This window comes from Sinocyclocheilus anshuiensis, unplaced genomic scaffold, assembly GCF_001515605.1.
Source record: "Sinocyclocheilus anshuiensis isolate Anshui unplaced genomic scaffold, SAMN03320099.WGS_v1.1 scaffold709, whole genome shotgun sequence".
In the NCBI taxonomy this organism is placed as follows: domain Eukaryota; kingdom Metazoa; phylum Chordata; class Actinopteri; order Cypriniformes; family Cyprinidae; genus Sinocyclocheilus; species Sinocyclocheilus anshuiensis.
Window position 1 is genome coordinate 252,850 of NW_015540926.1, and position 10,222 is coordinate 263,071.

General features: G+C 31.9%; 1 protein-coding gene across 1 annotated transcript in view; it reads left to right on the plus strand.

Moving 5' to 3' along the window:
* The window catches only part of valopa (vertebrate ancient long opsin a), a 31,517-nt gene extending 25,393 nt beyond the window's left edge, over positions 1 to 6,124 (plus strand). Inside the window, exon 5 of the mRNA XM_016487329.1 lies at positions 5,868 to 6,124. Within this exon, the coding sequence (XP_016342815.1) occupies positions 5,868 to 6,089 (222 nt within the window). The 3' untranslated portion in view covers positions 6,090 to 6,124. The remainder of the gene's footprint in view (positions 1 to 5,867) is intronic.
* Positions 6,125 to 10,222: the final 4,098 nt, after the last annotated feature.

The following is a 10,222-nucleotide window of genomic DNA, read 5'->3' on the forward strand; positions in this document are numbered from 1 at the left end:
TTTCACACCACTGTATATATATATATATATATACACACATATATATATATATATATACACACACACACACTCATATATATATATATGGGCCATTCTACAGAATTGGTCCAAAGTCAGAGTTGTAAACATCTTCAAAAAAAATGATGCCTTTTTCTAAAAAATTTGCATGCATGCAAATTGTATAATATCCAAGGTGCATATGCAACTATTATTATTTCATATTGTATTTCCAGAAAGTTTTAGAATATTTGTCCTCTCCCCAAATGTGTAACTACCGAAACACACAGTAATAATAATTTAATTAGAAGGGGTATTAAGATTTTGCTTACATCGTCATTGTAAATATATATTTTTTGCTATTTTATAAAAAAAAAAAATGGAGGTAAATTAATAAAAAAATTTTTTTTAACAATATTTCAAGTGTAATTTATGAGATTTGTTGTATTTTGAACCCAATTTTTCTTTGTAAAAGGCAAAAAGTTGATCATACAGATTAAGGATTCATTAGTTCGAATAAACACTGAACCAAAAACTATCATAACATCTTAATTGATAATTCAGTATTCTTGATTTTAGACAAAACATACCATGTTTTGGTTGTGACTGCACATTTTCGGTTGTGACAGTAATGTTTTGGTAGCAACCACATCTCCTTACAGAATTTTAACTCGCATACTAACTGAAACGTAGTAAAATTTTGTTTATTTCCCCCAAATAAAGGATTATGTGTTCCCTTTTGTCACTACCGAAACAATTATGGCATGTTTCGGTCGTGACTGTTACGGTAGTGACAATTTTAGATGCTTTTTGGCACAGTTGTATGCACATAAAAACTCCATTTTATGGAATAACACCCCTAAAAAAAAAATGATGTCACAACCGAAACTTCACCGAATATTTCGGTCGGGACTGTTTCAGTAGTGATAATTTTAGATACTTTTGAACCTAGCTCAAAGATGCTAATCAGCACATGGTTAGCTAGCCGAGTTCTGAACAGTGGTACACAAAAACTAAATGTTATCGAATAACACCCCAAAAAAAGTGTGCTTAATTGCAGAAAAAAGGTGTTTGGAAGTGACATTCCTTAAAGTTACAGACTTTTGAACACATTTATCTCAAAATGATGGGACCTATCTATGTACTTAAAATCAGTCTCAGCCAATGGACTAAAACATACACTTTTTCCATTGTGACATTTTTATTTTTACATAAAGTTTCATAATTTACAAAGAAATTGAACTTAATTTTATTTATTTGTTTAAATATATCTTTTAAAAACAATATAAATTTCATAAGTTGAAATGTAAGGGTTAAGGTTCAGGACAGCTATATATAAAACAACTCTATGTTTGTGTACATAAAACAGATTTGAACCCAATTTTTTTTTTTTTGGTAAAAGGGAAAAAGTTGATCATTCTGATTTCAAAGTTAAGGATTCATTAGTTTGAATATACATTGAACCAAAAACTAGCATAACAACGTAGTTGATAATTCAGTATACTTGATTTTTGACAAAAGATTCCATGTTTCGATACTGACAGTAATGCTTTGGTAGCGACCACATCACATTACAGATTTTTAACTTGCATACTAAAACACTACTAAACATACTAAAATACTAAAAAAATCGCATAACTGTACTAATATTTTGTTTATTTCCCCCAAATATGAGGATTATGTGTTCCCTTTTGCCACTACCAAAACAACGATGACATCATTGTCATGATTACACAAATTTTCATAACTTACAAAGAAAATATAAAATAAATATTTTTTTAAACTTCACTTTTTAAAAGAATCAAAAAGATACTTTTAAAAACAACAGTGGAAAAAAATACAAAAATGATTTCAATATCATTTTCATAAGTTGAAAGTTAGGGGTTAGGGTTAGGGACAGCCCCCTCCCAATTGAAAGTACCCAATAAATGAGGATTTTATATATATTAAGCTTAATAATATTTTAAATATTATTGTAGGTTTCAATAGATAATAGAAGGATATTTGTAAACATCTAAGATTTGAATACTTAAATGCTTTTTAAATGTGTTTTTTGGTTGTGGGATAGCAGTTTGCACCAATTCTTGACCATTTATATACATATATAAAATAATAATAGAAAGGCCAAACTCGAACGCAGTTTGCAACTTGCTTTGCTCAACGATTTTCTGGTGATGCTTGTACTTAAATTTTGGTCTTAAGCGTAATATTGCATGAAGATCTTGAGGCGCGGCAAGAAAGTTTCCAGTGTCCCACTAAAAGTCCCCTGCTGATAAATAGGTTACTGTAGCTGAAAGAGATTGAAGGTTTCGCCTGACAGAAATAAGTCCTTATGCAAGCCATTTAGGACTGAGGCTGCTTTCCCATAGTGTGTTTGAGAAGAGCACAGGACACAGTTTATGGATTTAGAAAAATCCTAAATCTGTCATGGTGGGATGATATTGCTTCACCAGAGCTGAAATATCTGACATGCATTACTAAAATAAAATAAATAAATAAATACCTGCGGTTTGGATCAAGCCCAGCGCACTCCGAAGGAGATGTTGAATTATTGAGCAGCTGTGGAGGTTATTGGATGTAAACAGTGTTTGGCAGCTGAGCTGTAGCTGTCAGTTTAGCCGCTGGTTTCCTTCATTCAAACGCTGACATCTGGATTCTGTCCACACTCTTCAGGAATACAAACCTGCTAAAATACGTGAACAGCAACACGACATGCTTGACACGACATATATATATATACACTACCGGTCAAAAGTTTGGGATCAGTAAGACTTATTTGATCACAAATACAGAAAAAAACTGTAATCTTGCAAAATGTTATTACAATATAAAATCTATTTTAATATCCTTTAAAATATAATTTATTTCTGTGATGCAAAGCTGAATTTCCATCATCATTACTCCAGTATAAAGTGTCACATGATCTTCAGAAATCATTCTAATATGCTGATTTATTATTAGAATTATCAACAGTTGTGCTGACAAATATTTTTTGCAAAGTAAACTGCGATACTTTTTTCAGGATTCTTTGATGAATAAAAAGTTAAAAAGAACAGCATTTATTCAAAATATAAATCTTTTCTAGCAATATAAATCTTTGCTATCACTTCTTAACAATTTAACACATCCTTGCTGAATAAAAGTTTTAATTTCTTTCAAAAAAGAAAGAATAAAAATGTACTAACTCCAAAATTTTTGAATGGTAGTTTATATTATTAGAAAAGATTTCTATTTTAAATAAATGCTCTTCTTTTTAACTTTTTATTCATCAAAGAATCCTGAAAAAAGTATCACGGGTTCCAAAACAATATGAAGCAGCAACAGTTTCCAGCTCTGATTATAAATCAGCATATTATACTGATTTCTGAAGATCATGTGACACTGAAGACTGGAGTAATGATGCTGAAAAAAAAACGTTTAATGTATATTAAAATAGAAAAACATTATTTTACATCATAATAATATTTCACAATATTACATTTTTTCCTGTATTTTTGATCAAATAAATGCAGCCTTGATGAGCATAATTTGAAACTTCTGTAAAAAACATTAGAAATCGTTCTTATCCCAAACTTTTGACCGGTAGTGTATATATAAACAAAAATACTACAAATGACAACGAACGAACACAACGAACTTACTAAAACTTTAAATAAAATGAAAATTATGTAAAATATTAATAATCGTAAAACTAGAATCATATCTCAATAACACAAACACACCTACAGATTTAGTGCTGATCACAATTTATACTGAGAAATTAGACTGAAAAGCAATGAGTAATAAAATTTGTAGAATTTAGTGCCTTGGTGTTTTAGCAATTAGTGCTGGACATATTAATACACTGTATTTTTTACATTTGTAAATAACCCAATGATCATTGAAATACATTTGACAAGAAAATACTTTCAGTCTTTCCACTTCAAAATTTGAATGATTATTTCAGTAACACTTTATTTTGATAGTCTACTTTACAGTAGACATTCTACTAACAGTAAGTAACTTTGCAACTACATGTCAACAAGAATTGTTTTCTAAAAACAATTTTTTTGTCTTGTTTTCAGCCAAAATATCTAAAATCTTCTTAAATCAAGAAGGATTTTCTAGACAAGTACAAATTATTGTCTTGTTTTTAGAAAAAACAAGTCAAAATTAAGTGAGTTTTTGCTTTGAACAAGCAAAATAATCTGCCAATGGGGTAAGCAAAATAATCTTATTTCAAACAGAAAGAATGATTATTTTGCTAACCCCATTAGCAGATTATTTAGCTTGTTTCAGGCAAAAACTCACTTAATTTTGACATGTTTTTTTTCTGAAAACAAGAGAATAATTTTTACTTGTCTAGAAAATCCTTCTTGATTTAAGAAGATTTTAGATATTTTGGCTGAAAACAAGACAAAAAATCTAAGTAAGAAAAGCATTTTTTGCAGTGTAAAACATTTTATTCCTAAAAAACTTAATCTGTTTGCATCTGTATTTCAATTTCAATCCATACGTTTAAAGAGTTTTTTTTTTTACCTCCATTTCAGCGGCACTTACAAACGTTTTATTACAAACTTTTTATTCCTATCTGTATTCTGAAGGATTTAACTGAAGGGTTTGTTCATATATCATTTGCATGGTTTTATTTTTGCACTTTATAATATTTTTCTTATTTACTGTATGTAACATTCCTAAAAACTTTATCTATTTGTGACTGTGTATTTCACATACAATACAATTTTTTAAAGGCTATGAGTTTTTTCTCCACTTCAGTAACAGTTACATACACCAAAATTTACAGTTTTATTCCTATCTATATTCTGAAGGTTTTTACAGAAGGATTTGTTCATATATCATTTGCCTGGTTTTATTTTTACACTTTGTCTATTTGTGTATTTCAATTCCAATCCATATCTTTAAAAGCCGTTTTCTAAAAATGAGTTTGTTTCTCCACTTCAGCAGCACTTACAAAGACCAAAATTTACTGTTTTATTCTTATCTATATTCTGAAGGTTTTTATAGAGGGGTTTGTTCATAGCATTTGTCTGGTTTATATAACAGAACTAAAACTTTTTATTTGCGACTGTAGATTTCAATTCCATAATTTCAATTCCATATCTTTAAAAGTTTTCTTCTCCACTTCAGCAGCACTTACATACACCAAACTTTACAGTTTTATTCCGCTCTATATTCTGAAGATTTTTAGTGAGGGGTTTGTATATAACATTTGCCTGGTTTATGTAACATTATTAAAACTTTTTATTCCTAAAACATTATCTATTTGCGATTGTAGATTTCAATTCCTTTCCATATCTTTAAAAGTTTTCTCCACTTCAGCAGCACTAACATACACACACCAAACTTTACAGTTTTTTTCCTCTTTATATTCTGAAGATTTTTACTGAGGGGTTTGTTCATACATCATTCACAACGATTTATACAACATTGTATTCCTAAAAACATGATGAAAATTTACTTTTTTCTGTCTGATGATAGTATTTTATGATTTATGGAGTAACAAAAAGAGAAATCAAATGCCCCCTCTGTAAAAACCTTGAACTCTCATATGTCAACAAAATCAAACAAGAACCTGGCTTTTGAATGTACTGTGATGAATCAAATAGGCTACATATGTTGATATCTATTAGTTAACATTTTACTCTATTTACCTGTGGTGTCTTGGTTTATAATTTGTTGTAATACATATTGGGACCAAACAACACATTTCCTTAAGGAAATTACTTACAAATGTAGCCATGTTGAACCCTAATCTTGAGTTTATGAATTTGTGGAGATGTTCAGTGGAGGTCAAATTCATTTCTAGCTCAGAGTTGAAGTGTTCAATGGAGAATAATCCATTGCATTTGTCTTCCCTGTGATCTCCTCAGTTCAGAAAGTGTTTGGTTCAGCTCTTGAGCTGCAGTGACGTCACCGTCATCGAGGGGAACATCAACCAGACCACCGAGCGCGCAGGCATGACCAATGAGAGCAACACAGGAGAGATGTCCGCCATCGCTGGAACCGTCCCACCTAAAACAGAAGAGCATCCCAATGAACGCAGCTCCTGTGCCCAAATTCCCATTCCTGAGAACAAAGTATGTCCGATTTGAAGACATGCGCCAACACCTTTGTTTGTCACTCAATGCATATTATCTTTTGAATGCTGGCATCAAACTTTAGTCTAAAAATCATTGATCCAGCATTAAATTCTGCAGCTTGTGCGCTGAAAAAACACTGAAACATGCAGTGTTGGGGATGAAACTACTCTCTTAATTCACTACAAAAACAAGAAGGTGGTTAAAGAGCGATATCTTTCAAAATATAATTTGCATTTATTTGAAAGCTTTATTTAGCAACAATTTCACAAATATGGATGCAAAAAGTAAAAAAAGAGATTAATTTGCAATACAGGCCTTTATGTATAATGCATTATACAGGTATTCATATTGTATTGTAATGCATTAAATATTTTCATAATTGTAACCAAAGTTAAAAATGCATTATATTTGCATGATTGCTTGTTATAGCTGAAATTGGTTGTTTGTCATGTGTTTTAATGCATTACACTTTTTAAAGGTGTAACATTGAGTAGATATATATAACTGTTAGTATTATATTATTATATTATAGTATTATGTAAGTATTATAACTGTGGTTACAATTATTCATGATGTCATTACAAGTTGCATTAAAAAGCATAATTAATCCATTAAGATGCTTTTATAAAGCAAATATAAAAAATATATTTGTGACTTTTTATCTCACAATTTGGACTTTTCTTCTCAGAATTGCGAGTTTATGGCTCACAATATTGATTTTTCTCTCTCTCTGAATTCTGAATTTGCATTTTGCACTTTTTTTGTTTGCAAAATGCAATAAAAATATAAAAAAGTTAGTTGTGACATACTTTTATAATCCATTATATAAAGGCTTCAAATAATGTGTCACCACTAATACCATCCTGAAACTATCCTCATTTTTCTTTTATGCTAAAAATCATTAGGATATTAAGTAAAGATCATGTTCCGTGAAGATATTTTGTAAGTTTCCTACTGTAAATATATCAAAACTTAATTTTTGATTAGTAATATGCATTGCTAAGAACTTCATTTGGACAACTTTAAAGGCGATTTTCTCAATATTTTGATTTTTTTGCACCCTCAGATTCCAGATTTTAATTGATGTATAAATCTCAGTTTCAAAAAAATTGACCCTTATGGTTTTGTGGTCCAGGGTCACATATTAAACCATGTTATTTACGTGGAACGCCAAAGAACTGCAAAGAATTCAATGGAAGAATCATATGAACACAAATGTTTAAATGCAGTAAACCTATGTGGTCTAAAGTACTGCATTTTTTAACAGCTGAACTACTGGAAAATGCATTTATATTCAGTTACTCCCCAACACAGCATAAATGACTACTGACTGTTGAATGTTGATCATCAGTTACACTGAACTTTTAGGCTACTTCACTGCAACATTTGCACAATTATTAAAGAAATCAAACAGAATGCAAATCAGTCAGGCACTTAACACAAGATTACATGTGTATTTTCAAAATGAAGGGAATAAGTCAACATGCAAACAGACAAACAAGCCAAAATTACAAGTGCCCTTCAGTGTGGCAACCGCTGGCTGCCAAACTCAGAGATTCTGCCAACGGTTATGTAACGCTCTACGTTTGCAAGTACGTCCCCGACATCTTGAATCTCCTGCACTGTTATCTTTATCCTGAAAGTCACTGGCATATTTCACTGTATCTTATGCATTATATGTTTATTGTATGCTCTGATCTCTGCCAGAGAAACACACACACAAGCTCTGATGATGCAGCTTTCTCGACAACTGAATGCGTTTTTATTTTATTCCTTTATGAAAGGAAAATCAAAACTCAGATTTTTGAGTTCAAACAGATCATCTGCCAGAACACGGTTTCAGTTCAGCTGTTTGCACTTTTTTTAAAAATAAATTAACACTTATTTATCAAGGATGCATTAAATTGGTCAAAAGTGACAATAAAGGCATTTATAATGTCACAAAAGATTTCTATTTGAAATAAATGCTGTTCTTTTGAACTTTCTATTAATCTGTGAATCCTGAAAAATAAAATGCATCACAGTTTCCACAAGAATATTGGGCAGCACAACTGTTTTCAGCATTGATAATAATCAGAAATGTTTCTCGAGCAGCAAATCAGCATATTAGAATGATTTCTGAAGATCATGTGACACTGAAGACTGGAGTAATGATGCTGAAAATACAGCTGCGCATCATAGAAATAAATGACAGTTTAACAGATATTCACATAGAAAACAGCTGTTTTAAATTGAAATAATATTTAAAAATTTTTTACTGTATTTTTGACCAAATAACAGCAGCCTTGGTGAGCAGAAGAGACTTTTCAAAAACATTTAAAAAAAATCTTACTGACCCCAATCTTTTGAAAGTTTGATTTAAGGAAAATAATTTTGTCACTGCCAATTCATTTACATTTACATTTAGTCATTTAGCAGACGCTTTTATCCAAAGCGACTTACAAATGAGGACAACAGAAGCAATCAAAACTAACAAAAGAGCAACAATATGTAAGTGCAAATGACAAGTCTTGGTTTCACCATGATTGCCCTAGCAACCGCTTAGCAACACCCTAGCAACCACCCTGAGTACCCTAGCAACGGCCCTACCAACCATCCTGGGTACCCTAGCAACCGCCCTAGCAACCACTCAGAGTACTCTAGCAAATGCATAACAACACCCTAGCAACCACCCCGGGTACCTTAGCAACCACATAGCAACACTTTAGAAACCAGCCAGAACACCCTAGCAATGACATAGCAACCGCCCAGAACACCCTAACAACTGCCTAGCAGTACACTAGAAACCACTCATGCCAACCTGGCAACTGCATAGACAGTTTTAAATTCAGTTGTTTTCATGAGTGAACTGGACTGTACGTATAATGTATTTGTCACTCATTTAACTACTGCAGCATCGACTCTCCCGCTGACTGACGAACACACTAAACCCATTGAGAACTAGGACACTTGCACGCACCGTCGTCACACAGATATTGCTGAAACCATCACTCAGACGTCTAAATCTGGTGTCTACATCACAGAGATTGATTCTCTAAGGTTAGCGTGATGCATCAGTCCAACATCAAGAGGAGTTTCTTCACCAACTCAGTTCTGGCTTTGAATTTACATATAAACACAACTGTTTACATCGAGACAGTCTACAAATCCAATATTAGCACCTGCATAAGACAGAGCAATAACATTACATGTAGCATTAAATCTGGGCTTTACAGTAATTCAGATGATCATTGAAAGAAATAAAAGAGGCACCAAAAATGGAATTGCAAAAATAATGAGGTTTCCAAACATACGGATGCATGCAGAAGTCAGGCATTATTATGACACTTCTGCCTTATTTTCTTGAGGTCATCTTGACATGAGTGTTATCTTGAGAAGACAGAATGATAATACTGTGAGGTTTAATTGGGGTTGGTGTCGTGGATCAGATATAAGAGGGTCACTGAGGTTTATTGAGCCGCAGTCTTACACTCAAAGCACAACGGATGAACCGACTGTATTTTGTGTGTTATTTCTTCCAGATTCACTTCCAGAGTCTCTGTCAGCGATGCGTTTCTGTTTTCTGTCATGATGAACTCTCTCGAGTCGTGTTTAAGATTCACTGTTATATGTTCTGCTTGCATGTTGTGAATCAACAAATGTGTGTATTTCAGTAAACTGTTTTCCAGTGCACCCGCCGTCCATGTAAGATCTTTCTGTTGCATCAACATGAAATTAAAATCTTACTTTGTTAATTAATGTTTCTGATCTTGTGATTCAGTTTAAACCAAATGAATGCATTTTATGAGTTTGAGTTTTCAAACATGAATTAAATACCGCATTCTGTATCTGATACTGTAGGGTGGGATTTACACGAATGAAAGTTACATTTTCACCACAAAATAATTAAAAAAAAAAGGTAATTGTGACATTTCATTTACAGTTTAGACTTTTTTTCTCAGAATTGTGAGGTTACATCATACAATTCAGACTTTTCTTAGAATTGGAGTTTATATCTCAAATTACTGTTTTTTGTTTCTTTTTTTTCCCCGTAATGGAACAAATAAGGTAATTGCAAGTTTTTATCTAACATTATTGACTTTTCCCTCAGAATTTTACATCTTGCAATTCTGTTTAAAATAGATAAAAAGATAAGTGCAACTTTT